Source organism: Neopsephotus bourkii, unplaced genomic scaffold, assembly GCF_033783945.1.
Source record: "Neopsephotus bourkii isolate Nb327-2 ecotype Australia unplaced genomic scaffold, CSIRO-AGI_Nbou_v1 NB_1053, whole genome shotgun sequence".
Classification (NCBI taxonomy): Eukaryota; Metazoa; Chordata; class Aves; order Psittaciformes; family Psittacidae; genus Neopsephotus; species Neopsephotus bourkii.
In genome coordinates this window covers 3,471,986-3,493,527 of record NW_026901542.1, presented here as the reverse complement: position 1 = coordinate 3,493,527, position 21,542 = coordinate 3,471,986, and the positions used below count along the sequence as shown (strand labels likewise).

Here is a 21,542-nt window from a genome sequence, read left to right as displayed (position 1 = left end):
TCTTGCCACCTCAGCAGTCGCCATCTCCCGTGGCTTTATCCTTTCATAAGAAGATCGTGCTTCTCTTCCAAAATAGGTAGACTATTTTATCCCTGCAGCCTCTGGGAAGACTGTTCCAGAATGTCACTGCTAAGGCCACCCTCTGCTTGCCAGTCTGCTTTTATGTATCAGCAGCCTGGATCCTTTTTGTTTCTGTTGTGCTGACATTTTAATACCCGAGCGCTTGCTCCCCTGGTATCTGTAGTGGAAATCTCTTCCATAGAGCAGTTGAAAAGGTCCCAGCTCACATCCCCCCAAACCATCCTCTCACCAGGCTAAACCAGACCCCGTCTGCTGCTGTAACCATGTGCTTACCTGCTCCTTCAGTAGAAAAGAGCAGGTCCTGCCTTACTCTAAGCCTCAAGGCTAGCTTTTAAACCTGAAATTTGGCCAGTTTGGGCTCTTGAGGGGATGTTAAGAGTGCATGTAAACTTTAAAACTGCATTTCTGAGACAATGTTTGAGGGAAGAAGCTGCTCATTTGCAAAGCCCTTTTCTGTGCGGTGAGCATGTGGTATAAACCAGAAGTATTGGGTCCTGTAAACTTCATTTGAAACAGGCCGATAGCATAACTGACCAAGTGAGCTACTTCCCTCTGCCTTAAGACCTGCAAGAGCCAGGGATGCTCCTGCTTCTCTGGTTGCATGTGAGCAGTTTGATGCGTTTGAGGTAGCCCTGAGAATTGAAAGATATTCCCAGATTAATCTAGCATCTGAGCGCTCACCATGTACCCCAGGGTGAATAGTATTGCAGGAATTCATTCACGGCATGGGAAGCGGGAGAGCTGTGGTGCAGGAGCTGGGTTGTGAATAACAGCCTGTTGCCTCAGCACCACACTGGAGTTGTAGCTCAGCTGAGAGTGGTCGGGCTCTGGAAAATACTGGTCTTTCAGTCGATTTGCATTGGTGATGAGCAAGTATGTCACTGTAGCAGGCTTGCCTGGATTTCCCTTTGGTGGTGTTCCTGGTGATTTATGAAACACATCGATCAGAGGAGAGCTCCCCTGATCTCCAGATAATAACTGCTGGACACTAGATACACATTACTCTCTGTGATACACAAGCTTAGGGATTTAGTTTGGTTTGTTTCTGCCCTTGTTCAGAATAAGCTTGACCATATGCAAAGGATCCTACGCACATCCTCTTTACCAAAACCCTTAACTTATTCAAATGCCTGGAATACAGGTATTAGTAGAACAGAGTACTGGGACAGCTCTCTCGCTCTGTTCCATCCACTTAGCAACATCATGGACACAATATGTTTGATATTTTTAAGTAAGAATGGAGAACATATGGAAGACAAATACCAATACCAAAATGGGACTTAGACAATTAAATCAGTTTTATTCCTTAATTTGTAGGTGGTTGATCTTTTTTTCCTGAAACAAAGAAGACTCGTTTGCTCATTAGTTTATAAATACAAGTACCCCCTTCAGCAGCAGGTTGTGGGACCATGTGAATTTGTAAGGTTAGTGAAGTTGATCTCATTAAGGAGTATAAGGTTACTACTGTTCCACAATGCATTTAGGTTATAAGCTGAAGTCCATCTAACAATAAAAATTGGTTGGTGAGGATGGTCCCTCTTGTCCAGATTTCACTTGGTTTATTCTGGTAACACTGCCTGGTGGTGGTGGTGTACATCTCGTGGGTTTTCTTCTTGTGTTTTATATAGGTTGTTGACACTGTGGCTGCAGTTTACTCACCAGATACCAACCAAACACTAATATTTGGAGAAACACTTGGATCGGTACAGTTACTCACTCAGGATGCCTTTCAAAGCTGGATTAGAGCTGACTGAATTGCAGAATATGACTGTCCCCGAAGATGATAACATCAGCAACGATTCAAATGATTTCACAGAGGTGGAAAATGGCCAGATAAATAGGTGAGTATTTTTCCATGGACACTGCCTGTGCTAAGAAACACAGTGTTTAAAACAGTATTCTAATATATATGTCTTGAATTATTCATTACCGAGTCATGCTCTGTTTGAAGATGTAATTTGAATTTCATATGTGACATCTGTTGGGCATAGGCTGCAAGAGCAGATAAAGCAAACAGAGTGGCAATTTATTCATCGTTTTGAATCTCTCAAATTAGTCTTAATAAAATGCACAAACATATAGTGTAGCAAAAAGCCAACGTTTTGAAATGTCTGCTTGCCCACAGCAAAGGCCTGATAATAATGAATACAATTAGACCCATGGCACAATCTGGGGCAAATCTCTTTTGTTACCTTTGATCTCTGATATGACAGTTTTGACCTGCCTGGCCACCTCCATGCATCCAAGCTCCTGTAGATTTTACAAGCTCCTGGCTGGCAGCACATGTAGTCCTGGTCCATGTTTGCAGTTCGGCAAGTTAAACTGGGCAGTGGCTGCCTCCCCCTGGGGCAGGGATGGCAAGAAGATGGTAAGAGAGATTTGCACCTAACTCATGTCAAGTTTAAAAAACACACCTATTTGTCAGTATCAGTGAAAATCACTAGGTTTGTTTAAATCATTGGGATGTTGACTTTTCCTATAAGCTGTACAGTCATTTCCAACAATAGCCTGTTCCACCTATGGGTCGCTCTTCAGGCTTTCCTACCAGCCTCCAGCAGATGCTGAGCTGTCCTGTTTACAGCAGAGACCTGCTGGCAGACCCTGTTTGGGTTTTGCAAGCTGTAAAATGAGAAGCTGTTTTTCGATCAAACTTCTTGTTCAATTATTGCAAACCAAGGTGGAGCCTGTGTCTGCACGGGGACCCAGCCATGCCCACTACTGGTGCTGCTGAGAAGCCTCTGCTGGCACATCCCCCTGCTCCTTTGCTGCTGGGCTGCCACTGCCTGGCTTTATGGTCTTTAAAAATCTCTTCTTTGGCCCTTTGTTCCTTTTGGCAGCAGCTCTTCTGGACAAACTCACTTTATGATGTAAGAACAAAGTTAAGAGCTGTTTTTTCCCAAGTGAGGGTAGAGTCATAAGACTCTTGCAGCCATATGGGTGGATAGGGGGCAGCAATAAGTACCTGCTTATTCCTTATGTCCATACCATGCATGCAGCAAAACCAGTTGGCCATACACTGGGAGCAAGTGGGGGGCCCTGGCTGGTGACATGGGTGACCCCCCCCAGCAAGAGGGTGCCAGCCTGTGTTCCCCATTGCCTGCTATGGGGAAGTGCTGGGGCGGCCGCCAGCTGTGTGGTATAGCAGTGGGACCACAGTGCAGCTGCACTAGTGCAGATTAGAGCTGGTCAGGAATTTTCTGATGCAACTGCTTTGATGGAAAGTGCCAAAGTGAAACGCGAACCACTTCTATTGAAGGAAAAAATACCCTGCAACTTTGCCAAAACAAAACAGTTCCAGTATGAACCTGCTCGCTTCCCTGCTGGCTCCCTTTGCAAAGCGAGATGCTCAGGGGCTGACAGTGGTGAATTCTCTCCCTGGAGCCTGCTGAGGATTTATATCCTCGAGAGAAGGAGTGGCTGCAGCGGGCTGCCTGCGCCTCGCCTCCCCAGCTTGTTGGCCGGTGCCACCAGTAACTGTTCTGGGGAAAAACCCTGCTAACACTTCATCTCCCAGTGAATGTTTATGGAGGGTGGGGAGGGAGCCTGCCGTATGTGCCTGATCCTCTGCGGTCACAGTGAACTTTGTGGAGTTAGGGCGTAGTAAGCGTGGCAAGGTCTGGGTTTTGTCCGCACTGCCTACAAAGGGAAGAAGAAAAGTGGGTGAGGAAAGGGTGTCAGAAACTCAGATGGAGAATTTCTGACTACTGCTGTGGCTATTAGGGCAGATGAACATATTCCAGAGTTCTCCATTCATTTCTGGGTAACTTTTTTCCTCTGCAGAGCATCATTTGGTTATAGGATGTAGCCCATTAAGGTTGCCTGTTATCCCTCTATCAGGGTGCTCACTGCACCCCGTGCTTAGTATTTTGCTCTATGTACATTCTGGTGTGTCCATATTCCCCTCCATGTCTAAACCAAGAGTTTCAAGGCAGTTCACACTGACCACAGCTTCCAGCACAGCAGCACATTGGCACTGGAGCAGCCCCATCAGCATTCCCTGGGTCTGAGCCACTCATGGCAACTGCCCTGTGCCAGCACCAGTATGGGTGATGAGCAGGCAGACAGACCCTGCTCTGTACTCCATGCCAGATGCATCCTGAAAGGGTGTGGTTATTCCCTTTCCATAACTACTTTGGCAAACACCTTATCTCCATGGAATAAGAGGTTAATGGATGTATGGAAGAACACATTTTGGCATATGGTGCTTGTCTTGTGAAACTCCGAAGTCCATCAGAATCCATGGGAATTTTTCCGTTGATTTCACTTGAGCTTTAGATTAGATCTGTAATTTTCAACCAACTTGTTGTTTCGACCTGTTTTATTTTAGACTCCCTATTCCATTTTAAACATTCTTTCTTTCCTCCCAGTGCATCATTTTTCAAGATCAATATAGAGCAGAGTTTTTAAAGATCTTTTGGAGAGGAAACATCAAGTAGAGGCTGATTCCAGGTCTGGTTGTAAATTCCAAATATTTCTTCATTTTGGAAAAGAATTCTCTATATTTGTTTGGATTTACATCCTTTTCTGGGCCTAAATATGCAGTTATATATGCAGTTCTATGTAGGAAGGGGATGTAGATTGGAAGGGGCTATACTGGGGGGAAGGGGGGTTCTTTGTATGAAGATGCTAATTTTCTTCTGAGGATGTCAATAAAGAGACTTGCAACAAATCCAGACATGGACTTGGTGACTTTTAACCATGTATCCTGTCTATAAGACTTTGCCATCTTTGCACACAACTGTAAACCAGCATTTAGATGACCTGCTCCTCATCCGTTACTATGCTGATGGCTTTCAGGAAGCTGATGGCTGAATGCCTGTCTTGGTTTACAGCTGCTAGTAAGTTTTCAGCCCTCCTTGTTCAGTTAACAAAGTTGTTAGACCAGATGTGGTCCAAATTTCATGGTGTAAATCAGGCCAAGGTTTCTTCTGCATTTCTTGTTCCTGCCTGCCCCGGAAATCTTTGCTGTTGCTCAGGTTAGCGCTCAGTTTAAGAAGCTGCCTAAGGGTGAAGTCCTGTCATCTTGGCAAAACGAGCTTTCCCTGACAAACCTTTAAGGCATTGTCAAATATCACTCTAATTTAATTATGTTTAAACACATCTGAGATGGCTGAATGGTTTTTTGCTAACTCTGCTTTGCTGAAATGGCTAGCTTGGGGATATCCCCTTAAATGAAACATTTCTCATTTAAGTCCTCTAATACGTTAATCTTGGAAACCATAGTTAAGCATGCTCCTTTTAAAACCGCTTTATCAGTAAGACTAAGTTTCTGCTTTGCACTAAATCAAGCCAGGAGAAGAATTAGATGAAGAAATTCTTTCCAAGCCAGCCATGAGGCTTCCTGCATCGTGAGGATGAGCTAATTATGTTTTGGCCAGGGTGTTCTATTAATGACTCTGTAAAGTTTTGTGTAAGTTGTTCATACTCAGCTGTGATGGGGGAAACACAACAGGAAAACAGAAACATACAAGAACAGGTTATATCTTACAATGATGATGAGTAAAGTGTGTGAAATGAAGACAACAAACAGCACAAATGGATTTCATGCTTGTCGGGGAGTCACAAGGCTTTGATGGCACAGACAGTCCTACTGTGCATTTCCACAGCACCTGTCACAGTGGCCTCTGGTCTTCGGGAAGGTCAGGAGAGGCTGGAGTAAACAGTCATTTCACTTCATTTGTGTTGTATTTATAAAGATCAAATGTACAACGTTCTGTGACAGTGACTAGCTTGTTTCCTAAGCGCATCTATTGAGCAGAGAAGGTGCATGTCACGGTTTAAGTAGAAATTCCAGCATTCCAACGTGTTACTTTTCATATGCTATAGGGGGGAAAAACCCACCCTCAAATGAACAAAAAAAATTATAAAAAAGCAAAATCTTGGGAAAATTGTCTCAGGTGAATCCATTGGATTACCTTTGCACTTTTTTATTTAACTTCAGTAATACATTCTGTTTATGGAAAACTTAATCTGTCACTCGCTGCATCTGTGCCACCTACCAATTATAGTCATAGAATCATAGAATAGTTAGGGTTGGAAAGGACCTTAAGATCATCAAGTTCCAACCCCCCTGCCATGGGCAGGGACACCTCGCTCTAAACCGTATCACCCAAGGCCTCGTCCAACCTGGCCTTGAACACTGCCAGGGATGGAGCATTCACAACCTCCCTGGACAACCTATTCCAGTGCCTCACCACCCTAACAGGAAAGAATTTCCTCCTTATATCCAATCTAAACTTCCCCTGTTTAAGTTTTAACCCATTACCCCTTGTCCTATCACTACAGTCCCTAATGAAGAGTCCCTCCCCAGCATCCCTATAGGCCCCCTTCAGATACTGGAAGGCTGCTATGAGGTCTCCATACAGCCTTCTCTTCTCCAGGCTGAACAGCCCCAACTTTCTCAGCCTAAAAGTCCCAAGGCAACCTTCTTGTCCGGACTTGCAGGTTAAGTTGCCTGCAGTAGCAAATGCAGCACAGACTCCGGAGCAGGCAGACCCCACATCCTGCACCTCTGCAGCACTCCAGCAATCAAGCACCCTGGGGCTGGGAAACAAACCATACAACAGCTGGGTGCAGTGCTATGTACCTCATGATTTAGGAGCACAGTAGCCACATTTGTTTGTCTGACTGTGTCCTCCCATACGCATCACACAGCATAGATGGAGAAAAATGTGCAGTGTGACATGGTAAATATGGGGTGGATGGAGAGCCCAGCTTGGAATAGAGGATGAGATGCTGGACAACAAGCCTGGTCTATTTTAATGTAGGACTAACACCAAAGAAGGTACTTTGGATCGATCCATCAAATCAAACTAGTTTCCTTAAAATCCCATCCAGAAGGTAAAAATGTGTTTGCTGGCCACAGTAGGTACCAGTTCTGCAGAAGCTGTTTATTTGGTCAAAAGTCTTCTAATGGAAAGTCCCACGGTTGCTTTATATTCAGGCAGTATTACTCAATTGTTGTCTTGTATCATGTGTTAACAATAATTGTCATCAAACTGTAATACCAGGAGGCAATAATAATAGTATTTACAAATGTGTTATTTCTGTAATTATTAAGGGGGCTGGAGAGGGATGAGGACAAGGGGGAGAGGGAGGCAGACAAGTTACTTCTATCTGAAGTCTGACAAAATCTAAAGTGACACATGGTCTCTGGAAATGACAGAAGAAGAAGTCCACAGATGTTCCCAGCAGCCCTTACAAATCCAAAAGAGACAAAACTCTTCTCTGTGCTCCTGCCTGTACAAATTGCCTGCGGGGTGTTTCGAGAGAGTTGGAATGTCTGTTCCAAACCTTTCACACTCTGCTGCCCGCATTCAAGAGATGGGCTTTAAACAGACATGAAACAGAAAAGCACATGCTCTGAATCAGGTTGAGATTTTATTCTGTGAGGATGAAATACCTACACAGTGAGCTTTGGAAAGTTAATTTTGGATCAGTCTGTGTTAGAAGTAGTTGGTTTTCACTTCTTAAAACCCTGGGAGAGGTTCACCCATCTATTCCAACTGCGTTAGGGCTGGTAAATGTGGCACAGTGTCTACATTTTGTAGCAAGTTAGTTGCTGAATTTAGTGGGTTAAAAAATACAGGGGAAGCCTGTAGTTGTTTTTGTTGCTAGTGAGGAAGTCAAAGCAGAGCAGTGGCCAGGAGTCAAAGCTGCAACCAACCCATCAGAAATAGTCCATACATTTTGCCATCTATGCCTGGATTTAAGGGATGAACTCAAAATGCGTATGGAGTATACAAAATGGTGAAGACACAGAGCCCAGTGTGTCAGCTGAGGAAGCTTAAGTCAGCAGCATTATAACTGCACGATCTTGGCATACACTTGGAAGCTGTGCTAGTGTTCATCACTCGTAACTAGGTCACAGCTGGGGTAGTAGGGAAACTTGGTAGAGCTCTGCCTGTATGAGTTTGCAGTTACATTACGAGGCTGAGTACTGCTGGATGTACTCGGTGATGCAGTCTTGAGTCACAGTTTGAACTGTTCACCCCTAGCCAGTATATATTCCCAGCGGAGGGAAAGGACCAGTGGAGCTGCTCGTTGTGTTCAGCATATAGTTTGTCTGTTTTAATTTAAGAGCCACCTGAATTCACCTACAGCAAGAAAGATCTCTGACACTTGGTGACAGCCCCTGGTTAGGTATGAAACATGTACAATGGCTGACGCATTAGCCAGTGCAGCCTAAAACCATCTGTGGATTAGCAAAGATGCCAGGGACTTAATTGTACATAAACATTCAAAAGATGAAAAGCTGAAAGAATGCTTTATACAAACTAAAATACTTGCTGAGAAAAGATCTGTGAGAAAGTAACAGCTCATCCAAACCAGTATTGTCATAAATCCCAAAGATACCAATAGAGCTGCAGGAGGCAAATCTTATTCTGGTGACGGTAAGTTCCTAAATGTGGATAAATCAAGGACACAGAACAAGTAAAGGGTGCAGAGAAAAATAATACCTGTTTATTCCATGTTTCCATGCACAGAAGTGTGTCATTTTGCAGTATGGTGAATTCAATCAAGTAGCCCTGAGCTGTGCACCAACAGAGCACATTGCCTGGTTCAGGATGCAGCACCTCTTCCTGCTCTTAACTCCAGCCACACTGACCCTGCGGTGGCAATTTAGCTATTCGCAAGGTGCTGCAGTGCCACCCAATACAGAGGGAACAGATAGGGTCTGTCAAGGATCCTTGGCAGAATGATGACAGCACTAAATAGTATTTACAGTTATAGCTTTATTTCCTCAGGATATTATGATTACTGTAGCTCAGAAATTATTATTAGAATGGCACAGGATTCTACAAGCAGAATCAATTAACTTAATGATTTCTAGTCACCTGGATTCTATGCAGATCAGATCAAATCTTAATATATGGTTTGCTGTATCACTGTAACAACCATAACCGAGACTTGTAAATCATATAGAAGGATACAAGTCACTCCCTCAGTCCTCTTGAGTAGCCAGAGGACGGTGGTGGTGTACCTGACCACTGCGGGTCCTGGGTGTCACCGCCCAGCAGCAGCTCCCATCCCAGTTCCCCATGCAGGACTTGTACCTGCTTGGTTTTACAGACAATATAGCATCTGGGTGCTGTTACAGTCCCCTGTTCTGTGAGGGGGTCATCACCACTGCCCAGCAGGCTGGTTGCCTTGGGACATTCAAGGCTGGCTAGGAAAGGAGTAATCAGACTGGAGCCCAGGAGTTTTGAGGCTGATAGGGAGGGGAAGAAGACATCTGTGTGGTTTGTCTGCTTGGTTCACAGGACCTTCAGGGCCTGATTATGAGGGAAAGGGAATGAATACATGACCCACTCAGTCAGAGAATGGCTGTTTGCCTTATGAAATGGCTTTAGTAATGCTAATCACATGAGCAGGTGTTGGGAGCAAGGGATACCTGTCACGCACAGCTCTGCAGGACACTTGGAGAAGTATCTCCTCTTAATGTCTCTGCAAATAGATTTCTTTCCCATCCACAAAGCTGGTGCTGTTGCTTTACTGAACCTTCTAAAAGACTTACTCTGTATATATACATTTATTCTGATTATGCTCATGTTACCTTTATTGATGCCCAGCATACACTGGTATCAGTGAAGCCTAATCTGGCTCATTAAATAATTATGAGTCTGACCTCTTTTCACATACAGTTTTTATATGTTGCGTATTTTGTAATCACATGCTGCTCACAGAATTAATGTGTTCACATTTCCTAAACACTTGCTGGAAATAAATCCTCTGGCTTCTTTCAGCAAGTTTATTTCGGATCGTGAAAGCAGAAGAAGTCTCACAAACAGCCACTTGGAGAAGAAGAAATGTGATGAATATGTAAGTCTCTCTTGCTGTTCTTTTCCCTGTCAAAATGAACTCTATGTTGTGTATATGAAGGGCCTTTAGACACAGTCTTCAGAAGCTCTGGGCACACACAATTATAACTTAAATTCAAGTTCCTGTAGGAGCTGTCTATGCTCAGCACTTTTAAATAGATAAATAAATAAGTAAAAATAACCCAAACAAACATTTTGGTCAAGTTGAGGCAAGGGAATCCCTCTGGCCTGTGTTAGGCAGAAATCCTAGTGGGTCCTTATGGCCTTACAATATATAAATCGAGCATCTAAGATGTTTCACAGGCATAGCAAAAGAGATGGGGTTTAAAACAGAAACTGTAGTATGAGTTGTATATTGCCTCCACCATCTATGTCAGTTTTCAGCAGTCAGAGTGCAGCTGTGACAGTGTTCAGAGATGCTTTTTCCTCTTTCAGACCAATTTTTATTAAGTCATTTCCATAGCAGTAGTTACTTATATCTGATACACTGCAATATATGTGGAGTTTGGAGCACAGATGCATTTCCCTGCTCCATTCCAAGCTGTTGCTGACACGTCGGTCTTTACTTCTCCAGATTCCAGGAACTACTTCTCTGGGAATGTCTGTCTTCAACCTCAGCAATGCGATTATGGGCAGTGGGATTTTGGGTCTCTCTTTTGCCTTGGCCAACACAGGAATTCTCCTTTTTCTGTAAGTATTTGCGTGGTGAGTAGCTGATCTCTGGGCAGTTTCACTGCATTCAGAGAACATGTGTGCTGCCATCAAGTGGAGGGATTTACACTCCATCCGTAATCAAGTACAACATTCAAGCCTGAAAGTGTTAGCTACAAGTTTTGGACTTTTTTTTAGTCAGATCTTTTTTGGGGAAAAGCTACTACTTGTAATGCTAGAGCAAATCGAGTCCATGTTATTTTCTACCTGAGCCTAGCCAGGGATTTTTCCTATGGTCCATAAGCTACACATACATCAGAAGTATTCAGTAGCAATAGTTGCAATTGGATAGTACCTAGTTCTCAGTCATGTCACGGGATCTCCAGAGCTTTCATCAAAGCATGATGCAATAACTACTTTTTGAAACCAAGAAAAAGAATGAAAGAATATTTATATTTGTTTATATGTTCCATATAATATTTTCATCTCAATCCCACAGTTTCTCCAGTTTCTTATGTGAGAGTCTTTGAGAGCAAGCATAAATAGCCAAAATTTTAGTATAAAAAAGAATTGAGGTAGAATACTTAACTCCAGCAAAAAAGAGGCATTCTGTAAAGGAGAATTGTATAGTTTAGGAATGAAGTGTTGCCAGTGGATGAGTAAGACGGTGTTGTTCTGTGTTATTCTGGATCACAGTATGATACGTTTCATTGTGAAAAGCGATTGTTAAGAAATCGGTTGGGAATTGTGTGCAGGTTTCAATGATAAATGTTCATTGAGGGAAAAAATGCGGTTATTTACAATCTTTGAGAAGTGTTCAACACAGTTATTGAGTTTACAGATTACTTTTACAAGGTGTCATTTCTTGAATGTCCAATCTAAAAACCTAGAACTTCTGTTTGCTGCAGCGTTTGGGAAATATGAGCCCTGTCTGTAGCAGAGTAGATGGCCAAAGTGGTACATATAGCCATCTGCTCTGGGGTTTTGTGCCCGGACAGCTACATCCATGCTGCTAGCTTACAGTTTGCTGTGGCTGGGTAACATCCAGGAATAATCCAAGGCCTTAATCCATTTACATTAAGAATGTGCAAAGTCTCATAATCGTGGTGCCACTAAGCTAGGCTGTAAGGTAGCTGGACTCGAATTGAGGTCTTTCTTATGCAAAGCAGCTGAGTTGATTTTATTTTTGCTGCTTTTTCTTACCCAGTGCACTAACCTGTATGTGATATTCCCTATGATGCTCTGACAAGCACACACAGACCAATGGTGGCAAAAACTGCTGTAGCCAGGAAAGGAAAGTTCTCTCTTTTCAGCCATGTTACCTCTTCTGTGATAATAGTGTCTCAGCCAGGGAGCAACCTCAGCTTCTCCTTCCTGCTTCAGTTTTCTGTAATCTCACCCTCATCTCATTCTTCCAGCAGTTTTTCATGAGAGTGAAGGGAAATGTGAAATGTGTTTGCTCTAAAGGATGTAAAAGGCAGTTTCTTTCAAGTGAAATAGATCAGACCAGTGATGCGAACACCAGAGGAACTTCTGACATTGTGTGGTGGTGACTGGGGCTCTTCTTGGGCTGAGTAGTGAGTGTGTAGATCTGTACCACCACATTGTTCAAAAAACTGCCAACCCTGAATGTAGAGATTTTATATGGTAAATAACAGCATTATTCTCTACAGAATTAATTGTGTGTATTTAAAAATGGATAATTGTTTCTGTTAGCTTTGTAATGCCTTTAGATCTGTTGGCCTGGAGGTAGACCAGCCCGCTGAGATCAAAGGTGAGGAAGCTAGCAGGACCTAACTGACCATGCTAGCAGAGCTTTCCCCTTTGAAGCCTGGGGATACAAGATCCCAGTGTGGTGTCTGCAGTTACACATGAAAGTTGGGCTCCTTTAAATGTTCTTTTATCATGTGACAATCTCAAGAGTTAAAACTAGTCCATTAGTGGTAGATTTTTTCTCACACTCATTTAGTGTATCTTTCTCATAAATGTATAGTTCTGTTGTCGCTATCACAGGTAGATCTTAGAACCATTTCTGCATTACAAGTGATTAGAGTCCTAGCAATACGTTCATTTCTGCACATTAGAAAGCACTTAAATTCATTGTTCGTGAGTAGCACAGATGGGGAAGGTTTCTGTGTTGCTTTGTCTAGTATCGGTTTGCACCATCCCTGAGAAGCAGAGGTGGAAAAGTTAAAGGAGCATTTTCAACACTAACAAAGCATACCCAGCCTGATTTCCTCTCACACCTTTTAGGCTCCTGCAGTGTGAAGTATGTGCTGCCATGCATGTCTGGATCGGTTCAGATCCTATACTCATGGCATAAGACATGCAAGATAAATATGGCAATGAGTATATACTCTCATATCCTATTTGCATAAGTTGGTGCCATAGCAAAGTGTCATGATTTCTAGGCAAAACAAATGTGGTAGGAACTTAATCCCAGTACTGTTGATATCTACACCCTATCCAAAGAAGAGCATTGTTTCCCGTATGCAAAAGGAGACAGAACTTTGCTGTAGAACAATGGCACGAAAGGCTTGGGAAGTTGGGGATAGGCCAGGACAGGCAGGGATGGCAGGAGCACTCCTTGCTGCCTGTGGTTTCATCTTGGAGAGCCAGGACCAGAGTGATGGATTGTGCTGCAGAGACATACGGGCCAGCTGAGTGCAAGATCAGCCTGCCATGCCATGGCACTGCACATGGTCTGAAAAAGCCCTGCTGAGGCACAGGACCTTGTTAGATGAGGTGCAGTATGAGACTACAACCAAAGTTTCACACTGCATTCTGCAGCTGCTTCTGCTAGGGTTGGCTGGAAGCAGCCATAAAGCCGCAGCCAACTCCTCCAGAGGTGTAGGGCAGACCAGACCCTCTGGGAGGATGTACAGTGGCAAACGCCATGCTCTTCCGCGCTGTTGTGCACCCCATACCTTGTGTGGTTCAGAGCTGTTCTGTGCAATAGGGCAGGTGACTGCCCAAGCCTCACAGGTCTTCTACCTCTAAAGCCTGGGACTGGACAGGAAGGCTGGGGACAGCACAGCCAGTTTCAGCTGAGCTGGTAATACAGCAGCTGGGAGCAAACAACAGTGCCACTGCAGAACACTTTGTTCTTCACAGCACTGTATGAATCCCCTGCCCTAAACTGTTTATTCTGGATCTGCTGGGAGGAGGTGAGTTTTGTATGTGCTGTTCTCTTGCATAGCTGCCAGCACTCCTTTAAAAGCGGGCAGAATGAAAAGTACAGGAGTGCTTTTGGGCCTGCAGTGCGAGCTCCCCTGCTTCTGTTTTGAATTTGTGCAGAGCGAGTGGCATGGACATTATCCTTCCTTTCCAAGGGGCGGTTCTGGCGCGAATATTCCTGTCCATACCACAGCCCTAACACAAACAAGTTTTTTATACAGCGCTAATGGAAATGCCAAGTGTCCCTGCAAGAACCCTATGGGGAGCTAAGGACAACAGATCAGATAAATACCTGGCTGCTTGGGAGTGTTATTTTTACCGCTGCAGAGGCTCTGTGAGCTCAGTGCCTGAAAAACGGGAGCTTTCAATATTGAAGTAAAATCAGTGCTGGCATGCTTAGTAGGAGCCATTTGGGGCTGGAGTGAGTCAGCCCAGCACAGAGCATAGGGGAGCTGTGAGCACCGTGCCTGCAGGCGGGCAGGGGTGTAACAGCTCTGCAGGGAACACGAAAAATGAAGCAGAGTGACCTCAGCCAGTGCAATCTCCCTTCCCTTCTCCACCTTCTGGAGGAGAAACACCCTTTGGGCTGTACAAAGAGTCTGTTGTTGCTGTCAACCATCGCTCTTTGTTGGCAAAAGAGCAGTTCCTCCTATCACCTCTTTATGTTTCTCCCTTCTCTGGCCCCATGAAACTTGTGGGTCATTATTTGGCTCTAAAATATTTCTAGTCTAAGATAATAAAAAAGTGGGGGGAGGAGGCTTTTTATCCTGTTCTTTCCTATGAAAAAGCTGTGTTGCTGCCTACCTATAGCAGCAGCTTGTTTTCTGTTAAACCTTGGGCTTGTTTTTCTTGGTGTCCTGAGAGTAGTTGTCATAATAAAGAGAGGAATTGCCAGCAGATTGTCTGAATGCTCTTCACACACATCATGAAAACATCATCAGGTCTTTGTGTGTCAGAGTGTTGGAGAGGAAAGCACACATGGTGCTTGGCTCCAAGACACAGAGCAATGAGCAAATGTGGTTTTATGCACTTAGCCCCCGGCCCTGACTAATTATCATTTGTGCCAGCAAGTTCCCTACACAAACAATTTGGTCATTACTTCCTCCAGTTCTTCTACATGAAGTCAGTTTGTGTATCGCAGCAGACCAGGAGTGGCATCAGTGAGGGAACCCCAGTTGCCACCTGGACAAAGGATAAGCCTTTGGTTTCTGCCTTTATTCCCAAGGGAAGCCAGATGAGCCTTATCTCCCCTCCTCTTCCCCCTGCTTGTGCATTGGGAGGCACATAAAAAGCACCCTTTTGATAGCACATGAAACATGCCCTGGGAACAGATGCTTCCATTTGGTATGGAAGTTCTTAAATAGACAACTTTCCTTCTCAGTTTTTACCTGCTTCCAGAAAAAAAAAGCTTTAGGTGGTGAGGGCCATGCCTGGTTCATCCCTGCTCTGACTGAATCATAATTCCTATCTGACCAGACATCTTTATTCCTGAGTCTTTCAGTATGGGGAGATACAACTCACTGACAGGCTGCTCTGCTGGCTGACATGGTTGAATCCCTCTGTGTGCAGGGCTTTCTGCCTGCACTGTGGTGTGGTCAAACTGCAAACAGTATGTGGATCACATGTATTTTTAGGGCTTTTTGCATTGTCAAGAGTGAAAAAGAACATCTTGGAATCGACAGGAGTATGACCTGATGTGAAATACTGCAGTGTTAGAGCTCAGCTCTTACAGTAAGCTTTATTTTCTGTTCTTTTGTAGGCTGCTCTTGGTTTCAGTGACACTGCTGTCTATTTATTCAATACATCTTCTGTTGGTGTGTTCAAAGGAAACAGGTAATTTAAGATGTTATTATACTCTTTCAGTAGACTTGTAAAGAACAAGAGATAAAAAGTGCTCATATAAGGCCAGGTGCTTTGTGTAAGATGGAATTCCATCGCTTTGCTCACACAATGGAAAGGCCTAACACATTTTGGGTCAGAAGTCCAGAATTAACAAGAATTCATGATATGTCAATGGAGAACAGCATGTGACCGTCACTACAGAGGGAAAAACTTACTACAACGAGTGAATTTTGCTACCATGAAATGTTGTCTTCAGTGAGCTGGAAAGAACAGCTCACGGTTTCTTTGCATTACAAAACCAATTGCAAATGAAATGTTATGAATCTTTGCCTATGGTGAAGCTTACCTGGAAATACAGTTTGTCCTTAAATGGTTAGCGTGAAATTCCTGATAAGCCTTTGTGGTATAGTGAGAGGTTTCCTACAACATAAAAGGGAACTGTTCCTCCAGAGAGAAGTGCAGCTGTAGGCAAAATATATTCTAAACACAGAAATAGGAAGTAACCTACATTGTTACGTGTCACTGTGCTCAGAAATCTGGGAGACTCTTCCCTTGGGAAACAGTATCTGAAGCTAGACTGCTAAAATGATCTGTGCACGAGAGCACTGTAATATTTTACTATGTAATCTGGACACACGAGTTACTGTAATAGGAGGTATTACGCAGCATAGGTTGCAACAGCCTGTTTAAATTAGGTACATATGCCTAATTGTGGACATGAGTGCCCTCTTAGTTCTCAGAATCTAAGCCCTGTTTCTATGCTGCTGTTACATTTAAACTCGAACCTTCTGTTTATACAAGTTTCAAAGCAGAAATGTCAGCTATAAGGAAATATGGAGAAAAACCAAACAATGGGATGCACTTTAGAGATCATCGTTACAGCGCAGCATGTGCAATATTTCTCTCTGTTCTCATCTTCACAGTATCCAGTCTTTTTCTCAGCCTAAATCACAGCGAAGCAGAAAAACACTTAAGGCAAACTAATTGAGTGGTTTCTCAAGCTTGACAGATATTGAAAAGTTTTAGTTATAATTTACACCTCTCCCTGCTCTTACCAAAAACATACCACACTGAGAATTTGCAAGTTAAGGCTTCCTCATTAGAAGTTGTAAATCATCCTGTAAACAGTGACTGCCCTCATTTGGATCATTTAGTCAAAGCAAGCAAATTGCAGTTACTGTGTCTGCTTTGGCCAGGCTGCCAGTGCTGTCTTGTGGATCCTACCGTACCAAGTTCTGTCTGGAGAGGAGGCTTTCTGCGTCACTGTCACTGGGGGCACAAACCTAATATCCCCACATGGGGATACCAGGACTTAACATGTTACTGAGGTATAGACAAACTCATTAAAGGAGTGTAAAAGCTTCACTAAGAGCTTCAGTTTCAGAAGTGCCTGGTAGCCAATGATAACATTTACAGACGTCAAGACAACATTCCTACATAAGTTTCAGCCCTAGTAATTACAAGAGAGCTCTCTATTTACTTGCAAAAGGCAGACATGGCTGCACAGATGGGTGGTTTGCTGAAAAGGAAGCATAAGAGTTTCAACCGAGCATTTGTCACCAGTGTATTTGTTACCTTTCTCCTTCATTCTTTAAATGCAGGCTGCATGGTGTATGAAAAGCTGGGTGAGCAAGTCTTCGGTACCCCAGGGAAAATGCTTGTCTTTGGATCTACATCTCTCCAGAACATTGGAGGTAAAGGAGATGAGGGACACTGAAAAACAAAACCCAGAAATGTCTTAATTTTACAGCTATCAACCAGTCAGGTTCCTCCTTCTCTCGGTGACGTCTTGGGATCATCATGCTCCTCAATACTGCTGTGGCTAGCGCTTTGCATGCAGCCTTTTCAACATGCTGTATTAGTGGATGATCAGTAGTTTATGGTCAATTATAGTTTGGGGTCTTCTGTCATCAGACACTGATGTGGGAAAAGGTTCAGGATGCTTCTCTGTACTTGCTCCACGAATATCTTACGTGTTTTCTAAACTGACTTTCTTCCTTCCTCCAGCAATGTTGAGCTATCTCTTCATAGTCAAAAATGAGCTGTCTTCTGCCATAAACTTCCTAATGGGAAAAGAAGAAAATTTTTCGTAAGTTGAATTAATTTTGGTGGTTAGATTATAGGATTTAATGCTGTGTAGATAAGTTGAAGTATATGTTTATAAAAGCTTTTAAGTGTGGGATACTCTTTAGATTTGTCCAAGTAGATTTTCACAGGAATATCTCAGGGGGTTAATAAAAACCAAAACAACTCTGGGAAGGGAAAGAGGATGAATAGGAAATGAAACGTGAAGTTATCAGTAGTCACTCTCTTTGCACACCAAATATCGTGTAGCATTGTGGTCTATACAATCCTGTTATCGTAGGATCCTGTTATAGTAGGATTCAGTCTTTCAGAGTTAGGCATCACCTTAAGATATTGGAAACGATGCATGTTTAAGATAATCTTGCATTTCCCTGTGTCCTTAGTATCTTACAGAATTTTGCCTCTGAAGCACTGTCTGTAGTATGAAATTCTCAGTACTAGCATATGACAACGGTAGAATGTTATACATAGATTTCTGGCACTTACCACTCCATGACATTTACCAGCTTCTTTGATAAGAGGGGTGGTAAATATTCTTTGCACTGGGTTATATGGTGTGCTGTAGTACACAAGAAGAAAGCAGAGATCCCATTCCTCAGGCTTCCATACTAAATTGGACCAAGCAGTGGAAATAGGTCATACAGAATGTCACTGACACTGTCTCTTATCCACTTTCTTGCTTCCCAGCAGGATTCAAAGCACTTGGCTAGAAGGAGATACATGCTTGGGCTGGCTAGTGCATGCCAGCCTGAAGGAGCCTGGTTTGCTGCTCCAAGCACATGCCCAGGTGGTTTAGCAAACAAATCTGGTGGCCCCCCCTGCCCCACTGAGCTGTATGTGTTGCCCTTCGCATGATCTTTCCTCGTCCTGGCAGGGGGCTTGTATCAGGTTAGGGAGGGTGGTGTTCTGCCTCTCAGTCCCACTCGCTGGTCTCATCAGTAGGGTCACATTTTCCTTGATGACTATGAAAATCTGCCATACCTGAGTCAGAGCAGTGCCATGCTTTAAGGCCTGGATACTTAATGAGTCTACAAAGCTTAGATGTGGCCCCCCCATCTCTCCTTTTGTAGGAGCTTGTAGGGTAAGGAGACCAGAGGTAGTTCTGTAACTGCAGCAAAGAGGTTGACTGAGTGTGAGAAGAACTGAAGAGGATTTAAGGTGTGCTCATGGGTTCTTTCAATTCTTTTATACAGGGCATGGTATGTGGATGGGCGGTTTCTTGTTGTCACAGTGACGTTTGGTATAATCCTCCCTTTATGTCTGCTTAAGAACTTAGGTAAGATGAAAATGTCATTGTGGGAATAAAATAAAGGAGCCCATGCCACTGGCAGCCACACTGGCAACTCAACTGTAATGAAAAATAAACACTCTCACTGTAACCTTAGCAGCCACCCTGGTCCAGGAATAAGCTGTGTTTAAGCATCTTGGAACAAGTAAGCCTAAATTGTCACAGTGGTTGAACTCGGTATAAACCAGCTTCTTCCATACAGCTGTGGAAATTTATTTCTAAAGTTACAGTTAAGAGGGTCTTCATTTTATAAAGCAATTCTGTTTTATGTGTGCCCTGGGAAAATAAGTTCACAAATTGTGAGATTACAAAAAGTAACTTAGTTTTCTATCAGCATTGGAATTTTTAGTGGTGAGGTTAATTGGAGGCACTGGGCTTTGAAGATCATAGAATCATAGAATAGTTAGGGTTGGAAAGGACCTCAAGATCATCAAGTTCCAACCCCCCTGCCATGGGCAGGGACACCTCACTCGAAACCATATTACCCAACCTCATTCAACCTGGCCTTGAACACCGCCAGGGATGGAGCATTCACAACCTCCCTGGGCAACCTATTCCAGTGCCTCACCACCCTAACAGGAAAGAATTTCCTCCTTATTTCCAATCTAAACTTCCCCTGTTTAACTTTGAAACCGTTACCCCGTGTCTTATCACTACAGTCCCTATTGAAGAGTCCGTCCCCAGCATCCCTACAGGCCTCCTTCAGATACAGGATTGCATTTTCAGATGTGTTTGAGTCCACAGAGATGCCAGGAGGTACACAATGTACTTTTTAAGGCCATGTAACAAGTTTCGGCACTGGAGTCCTGTTGGGATCTTCCTCCCCAGAAAATAACCCACATTCAGCTGACGTGGCTCAGAATCTGGGTCACATTCTGATTGCAGTTGTGCATTTTCGGATTTCTTTCAGTTATCACAGGCCCTTTCAAAAGTAAAAGTAGTTAAACTGACATAAAGGTGACCCTCGGGAGGTCAAACCAGTCAGAGAAAAGCTCGGATCTGTCTGAAAGCCACAAGGCTTGAGATACGGGAGACTCCCCCCCTGACAGGACATGGGTTAGTCCTGCCCAGAAGGGCATGATACATACTAAATGTATACCAGATTCAGACTTCGTGAAGCAATAAAAAGAATTAAAACCCAAGATATGGGTAAAGAAAATAATTTTGATCATATATCCTTTTAATTTCTTTCAGGGTATCTTGGCTATACCAGTGGGTTTTCATTAAGCTGCATGGTATTTTTCCTGGTAGTGGTAAGTTCAGCTTGATTTCTTCATTGGATGACGGTCACTTGATAGGGTACTCACAATTTGCCTCATGTTTTGATTTTAGTTTGCTTTTTATTAGTTTTTTTTAGCAATTAACTGTCTTCCACTCTTATTCTAGGTTATTTACAAGAAGTTTCAAATTCCCTGTGGTGGAGTGGAGCTAAATGCAACATCATCTATCCTATCAAATAGCTCAGCATATGACAATATGTGTAAGCCAAAGTATGTTATCTTTAATTCCAAGGTATGTTTCTTTTTATAATACTTATTCTTAATTCACATAACATACACACCTATACCTCGTGTTCTTAGTCTGCTCAGCATCACGCTGGGCCTGATTCTCCATGCTTCCACTCGTGCTTCTTGCCCAGTCTTAAGGAGATGCCATGTTGAACGTCCCTCCTTGCCGTCTAACTCTCCTCCTGTAGTAGATGTGCCAAGGCTGTGAGCCCAAGCTACCATCAGACAACTAATGCTTTCTCTGGGAGAGTTTTCCTTTCCACTGCTTCTCACTCTCCCTGCTGGAATTGCGCCTTTAGGCTGTAGTAGAGCAGAGGCTGAGTAAGCCATTCCTGCGTCCAAAGCCCAGAAGTAATCCCTCTGTCCTTCTGCAGACAAACCGCTCCTTTGTGACAGGGTACATGTTTCTGTAGACATCCAGTGAACTGGGTTGCAAAAAGGATATAGCTGAAAGCTAATCCAGCAGAAATTCGATTGCCTTTCAGCTGGATGCTTTCCTCCATCGCCACACAGCTGCAGGAAACGCTGTGCCAAGAGAATGTGAAACAGCAACTGGCTGTAGCTGTGGGAGCAGGAGGATTGCTCCTGCCAGCTGTGCCAGGGTGCAGTGCTCATTAAACAGCACCTTATCCAGCAGGGCAGGTCCCCAAGGTGCTGTAGGCACATCCATAGGGAATGAACACATATAGCATATGCATGCAAAGTTTAATGTTTCCTAAATTAAGCCTGCCAGCTTCAGTTGAAGAAGCCAACCCAAGCACTTTTCTTTAGTTAGGGGTAGCAATGAGCCCAGATGCAGTGTGATGGACTAGGAATTAGTTAACCTGGAGTGCAATAGCAGCTTAGGTGTAGGTATATACCTACATTGCCTACATATGTATATACAGTCTATACTATATATGTATACATAGTCTTCTCCTACAGTGTCAGCATTTGATTTGGAGTCAGTGGAGGCACATGGGAAGTACCAGTTCACCTGAACTGGGCGTGCGTGAGCTGAACTCTAGAGATTTGCCCCTGGGGCCAACAATCTGCCAATCATTTGAGCGACTTTGGTGTGTGAAAGGAGACAGTTTCACAGAATCAGAG

The 21,542-nt window shown here is 43.6% G+C and overlaps 1 protein-coding gene across 4 annotated transcripts in view; it reads left to right on the top strand.

Annotated features, from left to right (window-relative positions):
• Positions 1-21,542, top strand: part of SLC38A1 (solute carrier family 38 member 1) — a 41,901-nt gene that overhangs the window by 7,347 nt on the left and 13,012 nt on the right. For 3 of the 4 annotated variants that reach the window (XR_009726644.1, XM_061361211.1, XM_061361210.1), the window contains exons 2-10: positions 1,710-1,922; positions 9,828-9,903; positions 10,477-10,592; positions 15,490-15,563; positions 17,174-17,266; positions 17,580-17,661; positions 18,851-18,933; positions 20,140-20,198; positions 20,332-20,457. Coding sequence is in view for 3 of the 4 variants with exons in the window: in XM_061361211.1 (XP_061217195.1) it covers positions 1,804-1,922; positions 9,828-9,903; positions 10,477-10,592; positions 15,490-15,563; positions 17,174-17,266; positions 17,580-17,661; positions 18,851-18,933; positions 20,140-20,198; positions 20,332-20,457 (828 nt within the window). In the remaining variant the exon portion in view is untranslated. The remainder of the gene's footprint in view (positions 1-1,709; positions 1,923-9,827; positions 9,904-10,476; positions 10,593-15,489; positions 15,564-17,173; positions 17,267-17,579; positions 17,662-18,850; positions 18,934-20,139; positions 20,199-20,331; positions 20,458-21,542) is intronic. The other variant, XM_061361212.1, reaches the window with a different exon arrangement.